General features: G+C 37.9%; 1 protein-coding gene across 1 annotated transcript in view; it reads left to right on the top strand.

Annotated features, from left to right (window-relative positions):
• Positions 1-18,531, top strand: part of LOC126281531 (carbonic anhydrase-related protein 10-like) — a 925,111-nt gene that overhangs the window by 893,265 nt on the left and 13,315 nt on the right. The window contains exon 9 of the mRNA XM_049980578.1: positions 6,018-6,060. Coding sequence (XP_049836535.1) covers positions 6,018-6,060 — 43 coding nt within the window. The remainder of the gene's footprint in view (positions 1-6,017; positions 6,061-18,531) is intronic.

The following is an 18,531-nucleotide window of genomic DNA, read 5'->3' as shown; positions in this document are numbered from 1 at the left end:
GACAACCCTTTTAATGATAATGGAGATAAATCACAGCATAATTCTCCCTGTTGCGTGCTTCGTTTCAGCCTCACTCCAGATCATAGGTACGTATTTTACGTCCACAAGTAGGGTACGTTTGAACCTCTATATCTCGGAAACGGATAAAGATATAAAGAAAAATTTCAAGGATATTCGAGATTACAAACTGAGGACCGTACTGTAAAAATATCAGGCTCTTACTGTGCATAATTGTCTTGGAATCCGCGACTCTGTTTGATACGAAAAAATGGCAAAAGTCCTTGTTTGCGTTTTTCTGTAAGGACCACCCATGAACCGATGGTGCCTCAATTAGCACCTTAAAGCTCACCGTAGACTACACTGAATTGAAAGAACCAACCGGTTTGCTCCACATGCCTAAGCAGGAGGAAGTCTGTAATATCCATGATTTGGCCATATACTGTAGGATGGGATCACTAACAAGATCCTTCTGTTGGGTGTACAAATGGCGTCTAGCCCAAGAGTTATCCAAAACACTCGACCTTACCTTTATGTTACCAATACACACCGAGCTATGAATCCTGGAAGAACCCTGTTTTCTGCACGGCGTTTTGGAGTATATTAGATGCGGAATACTGTCGTATGTGTACTGTTTCATTCCTCGGTCGCACTTTCTTAAGTGACAAGATGCCGTCAGAGCTGAATCGCTGACAAGTAAGAGACTAAAAATGAGTTAACAGTGGTTGATCCCATAACGCATAGATCATTTCTGTCTTATCAGGGCGGTATTTGTTTTGCCGGTGACGTCAACGTCCCCGTGTACGCACATATACGCGATTCTTACGAAGTAGCTTTGAGTAACGTTATAAACTGTTCTAGTGTGGAAATGTTTTTAACTAACACATTGAATTGCGTGTCACTCCGAAGAGCTTGCCGGGCTTCCATAGACCCCTAAGAGAGGCAATGAAAATGTTCACCAGAGTATAAGGTAATATAGGAATCAAATCTGTAACTAAAAAACAATGAAAGGTGACGTCATACATGATTCACAAATGTAGTCGGAACTGTTGAAAACTCAAATCAGAGGAAAGCCGCATCGAAAGGAATGACAAGAGTCTAAAAAGTCCAGTGCCGAGCGAGTAAGAGAGATAAGGTCAGCGTCGAAAAGGGCGATTGGTCTGTTCTGTTACCACCGCACACCTCTTAGTAGCCATTGTGGTAAGGACACTGATACTTAAATTACATATTAAATATTAATACACTACACTAGTTATGATTTTATCCCGACGTCTTCACGAAACATCTAATGCGCGGATCCGAACTGCGTACAAAGAAGTTTTTTTCTTTGTTTTCAACACAGTCACCTAGTCTCTGTAATCGATGGTTGGAATGCTCTACCCATTGTTCAACTCATGTATGATAGAAACCCACTCCTCAGCCACAGAGTTATTAGAGATTCGATGAGTGGACGTCCTCAGCGTTGGAAAATCTCTTCCCCCCCAGTATTCTCTTAGCTTACCGAAAAGACGGAAACTGCAAGGTGCAAGATCTGGTTTTACCTATCAGCAACACAAATGACTGCACTGCTTTGATGAAATTGTTTTCGCCATTTTACAACGGTAAAGGAGACACTGCATTTGGTCCACATACCACCAGAATCTGGCGCTGAATCTATGTACGATTTACACGTTCTGCCAACGAGAACTGTACGTTTCTTCCTAGAGTAAGTCTGTGGCTGCTCCGCCAATTTAGCTGCACACTTTTGAGCGCCTTTTATCTTTATCGCAGTAGAAATGTATCTGCAGGAAGCCTGGGTCGTGTACTTTTTTCTGACAATGCCCCAGTCTTGTTGTACGATGGTCTTAGCGTGGATACGACTGGTGTAATTTACCTTCTGAAGTCCGTATGTACTTTACGAGCTGGTGATACCTTAATCATCTTTTTATTTGAAACTCTTATGTGGCACAATTTTACTATGTTGCCTGGAACAAAATGTGCACGCATTCTACTATAGAGGTGTAGTATACATTTGTTAGAAGAATGTTGTGAAAATTCGGTCCCCCAACAAAGAAGACCACATGCAAGATTTTTCTACAACCTCTTTTGGAATACTGCACTAACATTCTGGATTAGTCTGACTGAAAATAACGAAACTGGTAGTAACTTTACTCTGCCAAAATTGTATTACAGGGATACTCAAAGAAAATATAACCTGTTTCAGAAAATGTGTTGTATTCGTGTGACACTGTTGCACTGAACCGTAGCTTCATGTTAAAGCGATTTTCTTTTAACTGTAGTGCATTTGTCTTAGCAATCGTAAGTACAAGACGGGTCATGTATCTGTGCGGAAGCAGAGTTTCTCTGTAAACTCGAAAGTAGAAACCAACATTTGGCTTTAACTTCAGGATACTAGTGGAAAAGCTGATAACGATAAATGAATGGCTTATCAACGTGACCACATTTAATTAAAAATAATAGTCTTCTAACTACCACATTTACATTAGAAAAGCAACATTTAAAACTACAGCCAAAGTCCTGCACAAATGAAACACAATGTAACTAGCGTATCTTATTTTATAATAATATTAGATGCACAACGCTAACTTATTTCTCATACATGTATGATGTAGTGAAGGAAATGAATCTCACAATACAGAAAAAAATTCAGTTTACAGAATGTATGGCCATGTTGCATATCATGATCACACATTTCATTCTACAGCTGAAAGATTTCCTTTCCCCTTGTTCAACATTACACTGTGCGCACACGTTTTGCCAAGTCGTGCGATGAGAACATATCACGGTTTCGTACTACAAATAATCATCTGACTTGTCCTTGCACATTCTCTGGGCATTCATCAGACTGTCATATGTTTAACAGACGATGTAATGGACTTTTACGACAATTCTCTTTCCTTACAAGAAAGGCGAAACAGCGGAATAGGCTAAAGGAATGGGTGAATGTGGTGAACCTCTCTGTATTTGCTTAATGACGTGCTGAATGTTAAACAATGTACTGCAGAAAACAACTAAACAACAACAACTGCTGCAGTTTATTTACTGCCCTTAGGCTTCGTATTTAGAAATCAGGAAGACATACAATAGGGAGATGCTTTCAAAGTTGGTTTGTTCAGGACAGTTCATGAAAATGTAATGTGCAGGTGAAACGTCACAGTAATTTAAGAAATTGGTATTAATCAACAGTGTATATGATTGAAAAACGAAATTTAAAGTTTTCCCGAAAATAACATGTCGTTATAATAAAAAGATATATGTTTGTGGGTTCTTAAAATACATTAGCTGTGTTACAGACGTACTAAGAACGCAGTAAATCATGTATAACACCAATATATTACTGAATCTTTATATAAATGACTGACATATGATAAAATTTCCTTTTAAAGAACTCTTGTTGATGTTTCGACTGGGAAAGATCGTCAACAAATGAATCAAAATTTAATTTTAAGTGTCCCTGTAATTGTTGCAACTTGCATGTTGTGAAAATAATACTTAATAGTCATGTTCATTTCGCATTGAGTCTCCTTTCATTCCGTTCTTTGCCGCTCATGGCACGACATTATGAATTACTCCGGTCCCATAATGACATGAAGTATAAACTTTTCCTCTGTATTATACTTCAGCCTAAAAACTTAAAAGATCAGTTTTTTATACAAAAACTGATTAAAAAGGGTAGAATGGTAAAGTCGACTGAGTCCCACACACAAATTTGACCATATTCTGTGCATTTATTCTTAAGGAAAGCTCTTAGCAATGCTCACAAGACACAATTATTTTACTACCACGTAAATTCACGCACTAACTCAATGAGAGCAATCTGCATAATTTACTAAATGTAAGGAAATACCGGTTTTTTTAAAATTTCTCACTCCTTTGCAAGGGACAAATAAAGTTCAAGATAACCCAATGATAAAATACTATACACTGCTGTCTACGCCAGGGAACAGAACTCAGTCTGATCAAAGCTGGAAATTCACTGCAATCTTAATGCCTCTCCCACTTACTCAAAAGGTAACCCATTAAATTGGATCTTTGTACTTGTTCATCAAATGCACCATTAATTTAATCTTAATCTTCCTTGAACCAGCGAAACACTTTTAATGAAGACTTTGTCAAAGACATAAGTAAATATCACTGAATAACAAGGAATATCTGTGTGACGAACCATTTCAGTTTTCTACAGTCAAACAAGATCCATTAAACACATTCGACACACAATACCAAAAAGAGGCATCCGTCAAATAAATACCACAGCAACTACCAAGACAACTGCAACGTGAAATTAATTCCGTGCTCACACTGTTCTTGCATACTATAATCAGTGTTAAATTGGCGCTGGAGTACTTTCGTACTTAGGACGCAACACAAATACGGCTGGAACTGGCTTTATGTGCGATGTATAGAGGCATTCACAGGTCTCCCCCAAATTAAGAGCGCATACAAGACATACTCCTTACTCCTCACAGAATCAAACACTCCACGTCAGCTACGTTGCATCAATGAACAGCTGTTATCCGTCCCACAGTCTACTTTGCTCCCAGCGTACACCCTTAGTGGCAACAAGAGTTGGCGAGCAGAGCCACGGCCTCTGCTGTTAGTTTCCAGCGCCTTTCCTCCTCTCCATTTTTCTCTTTACTCGCCACAAAGCTGTGGCGTCCTGAAGCTGACCATTTCCGCCAGATGGCGTGGAACCGGATTTTCAACGGCCGATCGGACTTATGGGGAATTCGAAATGTGCGAGGAACTGGAACAATTACATGTGCATCAGAGGTCATACGACTAACTGAGAAACCCTAGTAGGCCGCGACACATGTAATCATGTGTGAGATTTTTATGTAGTTTGGGTGTCATGACAAACAGGGCTCAGTAGCAATGGCGTTTATCACTGCAGCATTAAAGCATAAGATTTAATAATGAATTTATTTGTTCCCATATCAAAAAGGGCACAGCGCCAATGTCCGCTGGTCATTGTGAGAATAAATAAAACATTTTTGGTAAATCTGTTTGATACCATGCCAAAAAACAGTGGACAGCAGCAACAGCTGTTCGCCAGTGTGTGAATGAAGCTTAACTTCTATAATAAATTCATTCGATGGATTGCCAAACAGGGAACAGCAAATAATATGTTTCATGCCAAGCCAAACAGTACCCAAAATCAATGGCCACTCATCACTTAATAATGGCATTTCATAATAAATTTATTTGTGCCATGCCAAACACGGCACAGTACTGATCAATGTGCCATTAACGAGTAATACTTTGTTATGAATTTATCTGGTGCCATGCCATCTGGGACAGAGCAACAACGTCCCCTCATCACTGAATCATTAAATCTAAATGGGTAAACATAAGTGCTTAGAAGCTGCAACATCACTTTATTCATTCAGTGACTAGTTTTTATGGCATTAGCGTTATCTGGTCGACAACAAACAGTCACACTTGATTATAACAGCCATTGTCATGATATAATATTTAGCATTAGACATTGTAATCATTTATAAATATACGTGTATGATTAACATGGTCTACTACTTATATGAGGCGCAAACACTTCAAAGTAAATGCCTTCATTATTTAAAAAATCAAAACTAATTTTCATTCTCCAGTATGAACAAGAGAATGTACACTGATTGACATCAAGCGTCAATTGTCTTAGGGGGGGGGGAAAGGACATCTGATAGTAATACATAAACCACAAATCTAAATATAAATTAGACTGATGACTTTTTCTAGAAAATCTCTTTCACTGTTCTTTTGGTATGCTGTGAGTTCACGTGGCAGATTTCACTAAGATTTATTTTGACACAAAGAATTTATGATACTTTTACATGTGACTACAGTTCACATTTGATTATATTCCAGGGATACTAATAAAATGTTGTACACAGTAAAATTGCATTGTAAGTATGTGTTTAGCTTTCCTTAATAACATACATTATCGTAATATTTCACCAGTAATTCTTCTGTTCGATGGACTGTTTTTTAAACATTACATATTAAGAAGCCACCTTTTTTTTCAGGGGAAGAAGTGTCCAACAATGCACAGGGACATGCGTTATATAGGTAAGTAACCAATGTAATTAAATCTAGTCTGCATGACACAATAGTGTTTTTTACAAACTGAAAGGATTATCAAGAGTTTACTTCTATTAATAACCCATGAGCCAGTATAATCCTCTTCAAAACAGTATAAAAACTACTTTAAACAAAATTTTTACTAAGAACGCACTGTCCTTCAGTAACAGTTCCATACTGCACTCACACTCAGTTTTTATCAGAAAGTATTGATAAAAAAGTGCAAACATGTTACGTCATATAGCTTGCATTAGTCGCATATGAGCACAGCAGTAAAGCTACCAACTATGTGGCGCACTTCTTTTAGAGTGGGGTTTATATCCAGCTTTGTGGATTTTTTTTTTACATCATAAGTCATGACGTCTTGCTTGTGACATTATCATCATCATGATGTCATAAGCCAAGTCCATTTTTAATTATATGATCAAGATGACGGATGGTAGGCAATTTAAAATTCGAAGATGGTGAAAGGTAGAAAAAATATACAAGATAGCTTTGCAGATAATTACAAATGAAACATCCTGTCATAGGATGACATAGGTGGCAACATTTTTAAATTTTTCATCCAATCGCAGCACTTTAAAAAAATGCAGTAATTGTGGTAAATTTTTAAGTGAGAGAGCCAAGATGGTAGTTCCCACAAATTTTTTTGTATTAACCGAAGTGAAACGTCAAATGAGAGTGCAGTATTGTTTTTCCAATATCCGCCATATTCAGAAGTAACCAATTTTACTGCACTACTTCTATAAGCTTCTTCCTCACCTGAGCGTCATATTCTAACTTATTCGATTAGTTACCAAAATTCTTCTAAGCCAACACAAGTGCTCTCTCTCTCTCTCTCTCTCTCTCTCTCTCTCTCTCTCTCTCTCTCTCACACACACACACACACACACACACACACACACACACACACACATACACACATACACGCAGTATTAATATCAAATATTGCAGTTTCATCATTTCTGTAACGCTTTGCTCATTTTACAAGTTAATATTTATGTCAAATACTGTGACGTACGCCAGTAAATTTCATCTCACATTGGCTCTACCGGTAAATTTAATTTCTCTTTGTTTTATAGTACGCTAACGTTCATGTTAAAAACCATATTGTCTCTTCATCAGCAATTTTCATCTCTCTCTGTTGATGTCAAATAATGTACCACCACATCTGTAGATTTCAGCTCTATCTTTCTAATATATGCCAGAGGGAACATGAAGGTAGAAACTCGAACAAACAATGCTCTCAGTGTAAAATTTATTATAAAAAATGTTACATTCCAAAGAAAGTTAGATGCACACTTCCGCATTTACATATTCTCTAGCCTCAATAACGATTATTAAAAGTTACAATTGCACAAATTTTGGAATACTCAAAGTTTCAGTTGCACACAGTTTTTCCACACATTTAATGTTTTTGCATTTTTTCACAATATAGAACTACTGTAGGTATAAAAAGTATACCATTCAATAAATCACATTTTCACATATAAACTAAAAGAATGTTGAACTGAATTGCAGCAGAAATCGTTCAGAATTTTATGGTATCACACAAACTGGAAACATATAAATTTAATACACATTCTAGTTAACCTTCAACAATTTTTCGAACATAAACTATACAAAGCTGTAGGTTGTTATAGCCTGAATTAACAATTGGGTCATGTCCACCAACCTACCAAGTTATGGTAGCTGTGCCTGACTTGATAAAATAGCAATGAAGCTAAATTCCACGTTATTTACCAGCTGAAAATAACATGAAAAAACATCTAAAAATATAGCAAACAATTTCTTGCTATAATGGCATAGAACCACTTCACTTAATGAGTACACTCAAAGCTACAGTACACTTCAAAATTACCCAAGTGTTAAGGGCGTCTAAGGCACTCGTTTTGACTATATTGTTTCGACGTTCACTTCTGAAAAGTGTTTAGATTTCAACGAAACCATTTACGTTTATGTGAGAATCAAACACTCTTGAAAATTAAACAGAGTCACGATAATCTTCTTTTAGGGAATGTACATTATAGTTTCACTATGTGATGCCTTAAAAAAGGGAATTCACATTTTTATATAACTGGTTTCCTACTAGGCACAAGTGAAAGAAACTGTTAGTTGGTCTCACTATTTATGAAATCAAATGTGTTGATGTTGTTCACTCTCCCACACATGCACACATTGCTGCTGCGGAAAATTCATTATGACTGACAGGTAAGAATCTTTGTAGTACATATATGTTGCAATCATCCAGATCAATCAGCCCTGCAACTTCATATTTGGAGTTGAAACATTGTGCTTTTGAGATTGGGTGTCACTTCTCCTCTTCCAACTATGAAGGCATTTCAGTGCGTATTGTGGTTCAAACATAACACAGATGCTTCAAGACCTGTAACACAGAAGCAGAAGAAATCATGTTCTCTTGATCTAGACTCATTGTGCTTGTTTTCTCCTCTGACATAGGGCATCGAGCTTTTTGGTATCCAACATCAGACACTGTTGATCTGTGGTTTGAAGTGTAAAATTATATAATATCTCAACAATAATGCCATCAAGTGTCTGTAAAACGTTGTATAAATATTGTAGTTCATAATTGTTTACATACTGTCTCCCTGTGTTACTTGCTGATTATAGCAATAAATTTGAAAATTAATGCACATTAAATTACTCACTTACTTTACTTATAATAATGTTTTCCTAGCTAATTGACCGGTGGAACTATTTGTAGCTATAAATATTATTAACAGCATGTTTGGTTTTCATTTTTCAACATAATTTCTGTAATTTTGTCAGATTTGTGCCTTATTTATTGGCGACCTTCCTCAGTGAAGAAACAGCTATTACTTTTTTGTCTTTTTACTGTATATTTATTTTAGTGTTGTGCCTCTCTTTCCTTTTCGTGATTTCTCATGTTACTTCACAAGGAAAATACTTAACTGAAACTGTACGTAACACTAGTTTCGTTGTTAGGCTATAAGAAACGAACTTTCAAGCATTTATATGGTAATACTGCTAGATCAATATTTATAAAACGACCAATCATGTCCATGTTTGTTAATCTACCATAATTTTCCTAATAAGTGAACGATTCTTTAGTCTTTTGCGGTCCTCCAGGTACAATACGACCGCTACTCTGAATTTTGCAACGATAAGTTTTCTTTGAAGGTGGAGGCAGGAGGGTGGGAGTAGGCTGCTTGCAGAAAGTGCAACACTGATGGGAAAACGTCCCTGATGACAGCAAGTCATCATTAGGTGAAAGATGTAAGATCTTTAAAGGTAATACATGACAGACTTGCTTTTTTTGTTGTGTGCATCTCAGAAGAAAAGCATTTAATGACTGCTATGGTTGTAACGGCTCAGCATCAATAATTTAACGCCAATGACTGACCTTCCCTTTCCTGTCATATTTTTTGTGCTGTGTCAGCTATGCAATACTATCGTAATCTCAGAACATCTCATATTTCGCCATTTTGACAATATTACGTTTACAACGATATTCCAGCCCACTACCTGTCACAAAAGTAGTATCATTCTCCATTACCTATGAGCAAAAGCTGGTGTGGAGGAGTTGTAATTTTGTGTTACGCTTTTAATAGCAGCATTCACTTTTTTTCTAACAGGCATCATAAACTGCTATGGGAAGCTGGATTGAATGCTTCTTGAATCACATCCTCCCACAGTACACTTTGTATGTTCCTTATGTCTCAACATATGGAGCATGCTCCCTAGTGCCGTTATCTCCTTGCAAAAACCAGTTCTTGCTAGATTCCCCATTTCTGAATGGAGTATCCAGATACGTTTATTGCACTGCGACTCCCATTAGTTCACTACACTAATAAGCAATCCTCTGTTTTCATTCTTCGGGATCCACTTCACTAACGAAGATCTACATTTTTCACCCGAAACACAGAAGATTCCACCTGTCTTTGAACTGGACATTTCCCAGAAATTTCGTGTGTCAGAGTTGTTCTTAGACTTATATGCAATTTACTAGCACTCACTATGGGCGTTCCATTTCTAACAGCTTCAATAGCTTGAAGCAATTGGTTTTCTCTTTTCTTATATAAAATGCATTTTAACAACCAGCTGTTTATTTGCCACATTAGTTATCTACCGGTTTCAGTTATTAACCATCATCCAGGATGTAAGATACAAAGGACTAGTAGTTGTGCCCTGCATCCTGGATGATGGTTAATAACAGAAACCTGTAGTAGATGACTAATGGGGCAAATAAAAAGCTAATGGTTAAAATGCTTTTTATAAAATACTTTACAGCTTTAGAACCTCAACCAATGGAAATTGTATTTGATTTTCTTTGTTCCTGATAATTTTTTTCTATTCTTTCACCATACAGGCTACAGTTCGAAATCTGAAACAAAATAAAAGGCTAAACAGGGCAGGCGGTAATAATCGGCAGTTCCCACCTGTGTTCACAACTCAGTAGTATGTGCCAGAACCTGGCATCAAGTATTAGTGCTGGATCCTAAATAGTATTCTGACACCAGATGGATGTCAGCCATTGGACTTAAAAAGTCAGAAGCTGACTGTTTGTTATGTGGGGCAAGTTAGCCACTTGAGGTGTCAGCTGCTGGGATTGTCAGCTACTAGGGCTGTCAGCTACTAGGTAGGGCTCTCAGTTATTGAGGGTGTCAGAAGCTGACAGTGTCAGCTAATGGTATTTTCAGCTACTGGCGATCTGGATAAGGATCTGGATCTGAAATAGTATTCTGTCACCAGGTAGTGTCAGTGTGTATGCGTTATGGGTGTGAGTTACCCAGAGCGTCAACTATTGTTGGGTGACAGCTGCTGTGTGTTTGTGTCAGCTACTGGGCAATGTCGTCTAGTGGGGACTGGCAGCAACTGGGGATGTCAGCTACTGTAGAGTTCAGCTATTGGAGGTGTCAGTAATTGGATGTTAAATAGTATGTGAAGCAGATTTCAGCTAACAGGTCATAAATAACATTCTAACATCAGAGGATGACAATGAATATAAGCTATTCCATTTTAAGACTGCAATGTAACTTTAATTTATTGTCAGATGAAAAATTAGCTGTGACATATTGGGCAATATTTGTGGATGGGGTAGGGTTGCTCATGCTGTAATTGAAGAAGCTACGAAATCATACGTATGTAACAGATACAGTAGCTTATGTTAGAAATATCTTTCGAACGAGATTAAAGTAATGTTCATGCCACAAACGCTGGACTAGGATTTTTACATCTTTCTATACCGCTGTTTGTATGCATTTTGTGTTTTAACTGAACTGTAAAATTGCTTGTATTTGTTTCCTGGTTACAGGAGTGGTGACATTCGAAATGTGTCAAAGGAAGAAAAACTATTTTTCACACCTAAGTAGTACAAAGATCTAATTATTGTTATCAGAATACTAAGAGGAGCCTTTCGTGCCGACACCTATCGAGACAAAGGCTTAGTAGTGTAAGACTAGTGTATGTGATTATGGGGCCACATATTTGCAAAACAGATGCTGTCTATATAAATTGAATTTATGCGCACTTAGAGCAGGTTTTAAAATGTAGTTAATGATTGTGTATGACAAAGCGAGTCAGTTCCTCTAAATTACACTGAACTCCAAGCCACAGGACTTATTTAAAACTAGCTATGACAGGGAAATCTTTACTAGTAGCTATGATGTGGACAATGATTACTGCAAATGATACTTTATTTTTCCCTATGAATGAAATCGTTTCTGAAAGTATTTCTATGGAGTGCAGCCATGTATGGAAGTGAAACATGGATGATAAATAGTTTGGACAAGAAGGGAATAGAAGGTTTTGAAATGTGGTGCTACAGAAGAATGCTGAAGATTAGATGGGTAGATCACGTAGCTAATGAGGACCAGAAGAAAGGATCGGTTGGTAGGACATGTTCTGAAGCATCATGGAATCACCAATTTAGTACTAGAGGGGAGCGTGGAGGGTAAAAATCGTAGAGGCAGACCAAGAGATGTATTCACTAAGCAGATTCAGAAGGTTGTAGGCTGCAGTAGGTATTCGGAGATGAAGAAGCTTGCACAGGATAGAGTAGCATGGAGAGCTGCATCAAACCAGTCTGAGGAATGAAGACCACAACAACAACAACTTAAAGAATTATCCATGTGGATGTCAAAATGCTACAGCTGGTAGAGTGTGGATTCAATAGTGCTCGTGGAAATGAGTAAGGTGCTGAAGGCTCCAATGTCACTTATTTCTTGTTCAAGTGGATTAAATCCAAAAAATTTATGCAAATTGCTTTTAGAAATTTACACAAAATTTGGAGAAGAATCTCATAATTTGAGTACATTTGACTACAATTTGTTTCCAAAACAATTATTATCATATTTTTTGTGATATTTAAGATTTAAAGGCTGTCTGTTGTCTTGTCATGATGGTAGCATCAGAGCTAACAAGACATAGGTTGTGATATCACATATGCAAATAAAGTGGGCTGGAAGTCCTAACGTAAACTAAGTGCATCAAATAGTTGGTAGCCCAAATACGGTGCACTAAATTACCCATCCCATCGCTGTTGAAGAGCGTTATACTTGCGCAAGTTGTGCGGAATTTCTGTTAAACTGTGGTTATGGTAATCCTTTCCCTTGTAGGGTTTATATGTAACTGGAGAATTGCGGAAGATTTTTTACTTTTCGTAAACACAAATGTTCACCATTATAGTTGTAAAAGCGATTGAAACTAATTCCACTTTTTGTGTGTATCTGTTCCTGGAATAATCTTTAGCCGCATGCATCACTTACTTGTTTCTTTTGCTCCTGATTCACTCTATTGTTGTCTGATGCTCCCTCGTCCTTGATATCTGGTCAGTTGAAGCAGAAACCACAACGATAGCAATTAATATGAGAACACGGGTGACTGGGTGCGCTAGTGCGATGATTGTGCGCCATAGGATGGCTTGATTATTGTGTGAAACACTAAACGTGGAACTCTAGGTCAAGGCACGTAATTTTTTCTATTAAATTTACAGATTGCCAATCTCACTGTAAATGTGGTTTTCAGTGGATAATGTCGTTTCCAAATCTCTGCCTTACCATTGTATAAACTATATGAAACCTACGGGTATCTGAAGGTCTCGTCCTTGTGTGTGACATTCTGTCACTGCCCTTACACAAAGTGTCTTCAGTGATCCTACGAGCCGGGAAAGACAATGCCGAAAGGAGAGAAGAAAACGAACATGAAGACTGTATTATAGAGAGGGAAGCAACAGATTAAAATGAGATGGGGGATGTGATAATGTGTAAAAAAGTTTCGAAGAGCCAAAGTCGAAGCAAGGCGCCTAGAACCGATGAACTTGCGCAATAGTATTTAGCTCGTAGCGAACACGTACCACTAAAAAAGGATTCTACTCATAATGCAAGATTTTTGATACAAGCGGTATATCCTCAGGACTGTAAAAAGAACGTCCGAAGTCTAATTCCAAAGGTGGCAGGTGTCGACAAATACGAATTTTGCCAAAACATCAGTTTAGTAAGTCTGAGTAGTAAAATACTAACAGGAAATATTTAGAGAATAATGGGAAGAATGGCAGAAGATGTCTTTAGAGAAGATCAGATTAGAAATATAGGAACAAGCCTAGAAATACTGACCCAACAACTTTTCTTACCAACGACTATAGTGTTTGTAGATTCGAGTAAGTATTTCGACAGATTTACTGCAGTACGTCTTTTACTCTGAAAACGGTAGGTTTTGTGCCCGACAGTGATTCGGACTCGCCCCCGCCAGCCAGGTTATCCACATGGAGGACGGGTCGGAGACGCCGAGGCAGCAGCCTACTGTCGTGAGGGGTGGCGCCGGCGCCGCCCCTAAACCGTGACACACCGCACCGCACTGTCCACTAATTTTCCCCGTCCATCTAATCTTTAACACGCATCTGTCGCACCATGTCTCACATGATTCGGTTCACCTCTGTTCAGGTTTTCCCACAGTCCATGTTTTACGATCATACATACCATAAAATTCTTTGTTCCACACGTACATTCTCAGGAATTTATTCCTCAAATTAAAGTGTATGTTAAACACTAGTTAATTTCTCTTGGTCACGGATGCCCTTTCTGACAGTTCTAGTCTGCTTCTTATATCCTCCTTGCTCCATCCGTCATTGGTTATTTTGTCGCCTTGGTAGCAGAATTCCTCAATTTCATCAACTTCATGATCAGCAATACTGATGTGAAACTTCTTACTGTTCCCAGTACTGCTGTCTTACCTTTATTTACCCTCAGTTAATATTCTATACTGATCATTCCAATATGCAGAACCTGTAACTCTACCTCATATTCTACATCAGCAAATCTTATCATTGCCATCCTTTCACTTTGTATTTTTGTTCCACTCTCGAACCTTTCTTTTATTTTCGTCATTGCTTCTTCGATGTATAGGTTGAACGTAGGGGCTAAAGGCTCGATCCCTATCTTGCATCCTTTTTAATCCGAACACTTTGTTCTTGGTCTTACACTGTTATTATTCCCTCTTGGCTCTTTTACATTATATGTATTACTCGTCTCTCCTTGTAGCTTACTCCTATTTTCCTGAGAATTTCTAGCATCTCGCACCATTTGACATTGCCGAACTCTTTTTCCAGATCGAAAAATCTTAAGAGCGTTCCTTGATACTGTTTAGTCTTGCTTCCATCATCAACCGCAACGTCGGAGCTCTCTAGTGGTTTTATCTTTCATAAAGGTAAACTGATCGTCATCTAACGTACTCTGAACTTTATTTTAACCTATTCTGTATACTATTTCTGTCATAAACTTGTATGCATGAGCTGTTAAGCTCGCCAAAGTCGTGCATTGTACATACCAACATGAATAGTCGTTTCATTGCCAATTCATCCAACAATTTTAGAAATTCAGATGGCATGATACTACTCCTTTTATCTTATTTAATCCTGATCCTTCCTACGACTTGTGTTAGAAGATAGAGTAAGGAAAGGCAAACCTACGTTTCTGCCATTTGTAGACTTGGGGAAAGCTTTTGGCAATGTTGTGTGGAATACTCTCTTTCAAATTCTGAAGGTGGCAGAGGTGAAATACTGGGAGCGAAAGGCTATTTACAGTTTCTACAGAAACCAGACGGCAGTTACAATAGTCGAGGGGCACGAAAGGGAAGCAGTGGTTGAGAAGGGCGTGAGCCAGGGTTGTAGTCTATTCCCGATGTTATTCAGTCTGTATATTGAGAAAGGAGTAAAGGAAAGAAAACAAAAATTCGGAGTAGGAATTAAAATCCATGGAGAACAAACAAAAAGTTTAATTCTGTCAGAGACAGAAAAGGACTAGGAAGAGTAGTTGAACGGAAAGGACAACGACTTAAAAGGACGATATAAGATGAACATCAAGAAGAGTAAAACGAGGATAATGAAATTTAGTCGAATTAAATCAGTTGATGCTGAGGGAATTAGATCAGAAAATGAGACACTTTAAGTAGTATATGCGTTTTCCTATTCGGGGATAAAATAACTGATGGTGGCCGAAGTAGATACGATATAAAATGTAGACTGGCTAAGGCAAGGAAAGCGTTTCTGAAGAAGACAAATTTGTTGACAGTGAGTAAACATTCAGGTGTAAGGAAGTCTTTTGTGAAAGTATTTGTATGGATTTTAGCCATGTATGGAAGTGAAACATGGGCGATAAATAGTTTAGACAAGAAGAGAATGGAAGATTTCGAAATGCGGTGCTACAGAAAAATGCTGAAGATTAGATGGGTACATCACGTAACTAATGTGGAGGTACTGAATAGAAATGGGGAGAAGAGGAATTTATGCTACAGCTTCGCTAGAAGGAATTTGTTGATAGGACACTTTCTGAGGCATCAAGGGATCACGAATGTAGTACTGGAGGGAAGCATGAAGGTAAAAATCGCAGAGGGAAACCAAGAGATGAATATACTAAGCAGATTCAGAAGGATGTAGGTTGCAGTAGGTACTGGGAGATGAAGAAGTTTGCACAGGATAAATTAGCATGGACAGATGCATCAAGCCAGTCTATGGACTGAAGATCACAACAACAACAACAAAAGCCGTTCATTTCGTTAACTCCGCCGTCATCGATCTGTTTTTTCCACTGATGTGTGCGTTCCCTCCAGTGCTAGTGGTCGTAGACTATGTTGTGTTCTACCTATGCAGAGTAGGATGAAACAGCAGGTATTAAACACAGGCAGTAAGAATTATTTACAGCTTGTGCAGAAACGAGACTGCGGTTATGGAGTAGACAGACATGGAAGGGAAGCAGTGGTTGGAAAGAAAATGGCACGAGGTTGTTGCTTACCATTATTACGTTCTTGAATGTGTACACTGAACAAACAGTAAAGGAAACAAAAGAGTAACTTGAAGATAATAGAAGTTCACGAAACGTTAAGATCGGTCGATGCAATTTTAATTCTCTCACAGGTATAAGAGAACAAGGGGGAGCCGTTGAACGCAGTGCATAGTGCTTAAAAAAATAATTAATAAACTGCACATCGAGATAAGCAAGGTTAACAGCTTCTGCGACATAAATCAAATTACGAAATGAGACCCTAAATTTTATTTGTGAAGCTAGATAAGTGACCGAAGTAGAGAGGTTAGATCCTGCAAATTGCTAATGAGAAGGAAAGCTCTCTGGAAGTAAGAAAGAAAATAAACATATAAAATAAAAGTACACATAGATAATTGTTCTTAAGGTATTTTTATGGAATGGAGTCTTGAAAGGAAGTGAAGCTTGAACAGTAATCAGTACAAACATGGAGACAATAGAGTCGTTTCATATTTTACGTTACAGGGGAATGCTGAATATCACACCAGTAGGTTGGATAACTAAAAAAGAGTCAGTGAAATGAAATGGGGAGAAAGAAATTATGTCACAAATCAACTAAAAATAGTGAACGCACGGTAGAACACATCTTGACGCGTCAAGTGGTAATCAATTTGGTAGTAGTAGTGCAAGTAGTAATAGTAGCAGTAGTAGTTTTACTTATCTGTAGATCTTTTTTGTGAGAACTTGCTATAAGTCTTTGTATAAAAATTCAAAAACAAAAAAATAAAGCAATTCTCAGATACACACATTTGCTACATTACAGACAACGCTGGGACGGTGAAAATCGTGTGTGTGCATGGGAGGGGTGTGGGGTGGTATAATCGAGTGGAGTGGGTGGTATGCGATAAAAGTTTAGTGAAGAAAGAAGCATTCTGTCCCATCTGATACTAATTTCACTTCCTAACCTGAAACTGCACTGGAGTATGATTTAATTTTCAATATGAAAAGTAGGAGGTGGAATCCTTTGAGTCATAGTCTCTGAAATGTGCGTTCTGAAGTAATTATTTTCTTTTAGAAAACAACACTGTGACAACTCTTCAAAATAAAATGCCGTTCTGTCGTCTTATGTCAATTTATATTTTCCTTAGAGGACTTGTGTAAAAATACACTGAAATTTAAATGGAATTCGTTTGCTTTGTTTCAATTCAACGGGCACGTATAACCGAAAACTATTCGGTTGTTTCCTGTCCTCTGTCTGTTCGCTCATATTTACTTTTAATTTTGGACGGAATAAAATGTCAACTCTTTTTCCTCTACTAACTAATTCCGTCCACCGGCATTTCACGAAATGAAAAATGTCCCCTGCAATGTCGCAGCGGTTTCACCTTGAAGCAGTATCCGACTTTGACTTTACGTGTCAGCATTTCACATACAAAACGTTTAATTTTTTTACCTGTTCAACGCCTTTTTGCTGTGTAGAACGATCACGTGTAGCTTTTTTCTGTACAGAGGAACATTTAGTGGTACACAGTAGTTAACAGCGCGTAGTGGTGGCACGATAAATCGTCTCGAAAACGTTCAGTAGTCAAGGGTAGTTACATCCTTTATCTGTAGACGAACCTTTTACTGAAAGTTGAGCTATCATTTCTTACATAGCTACCATAATATTTCGAATATCTCAGACACTCATTCAGCGCAAGTGTGGACTCGGAAACTCATAAAGACCTTTTCATTCGCTAGTTGTCATTTTTACAATGGCCTATAAAATTCAATAAAGTAGTCTCGTAAGTCTTCACGAGGAAAGAAGGTTTGCTTTCAACTTCGTATCGACGTCGAGGTCGTTAGAGACGCAGCACAAAATAGGATCGGGGAGGTACACGAAAGGAAACCGGTCGTGTAGTCTTGAAGGGAACTATTCCTGAATTTCCTTAAGCAATTAAGAAAAACGACAAGCAAAACCATAATCTGGGGAGGGATCTAAGCCACTGTTCACCGAAGTCCAAGTTTGAAGCTTGAACTACTGCGTAACCTCACTTGATAAGTATTTACGTTCTCAAAACAAAGTGAAATGAAGTGCTCCATACTTTGATACCGATAAGTTTTATTAAATTAATCAGCCTCTTGTTTAAAATAAGTATAGGAACTTTACAAGTGAAATTAATCCCACGACGAACCCGATACTACAGGAGTCAATTAGTTTCAATCAGTACCGATGAGCAAAGCC

Source organism: Schistocerca gregaria, chromosome 7 (assembly GCF_023897955.1).
Source record: "Schistocerca gregaria isolate iqSchGreg1 chromosome 7, iqSchGreg1.2, whole genome shotgun sequence".
NCBI classification, from domain to species: domain Eukaryota; kingdom Metazoa; phylum Arthropoda; class Insecta; order Orthoptera; family Acrididae; genus Schistocerca; species Schistocerca gregaria.
The sequence above is the reverse complement of the archived record's forward strand: the minus strand, read 5'-3'. Positions and strand labels throughout refer to the sequence as shown.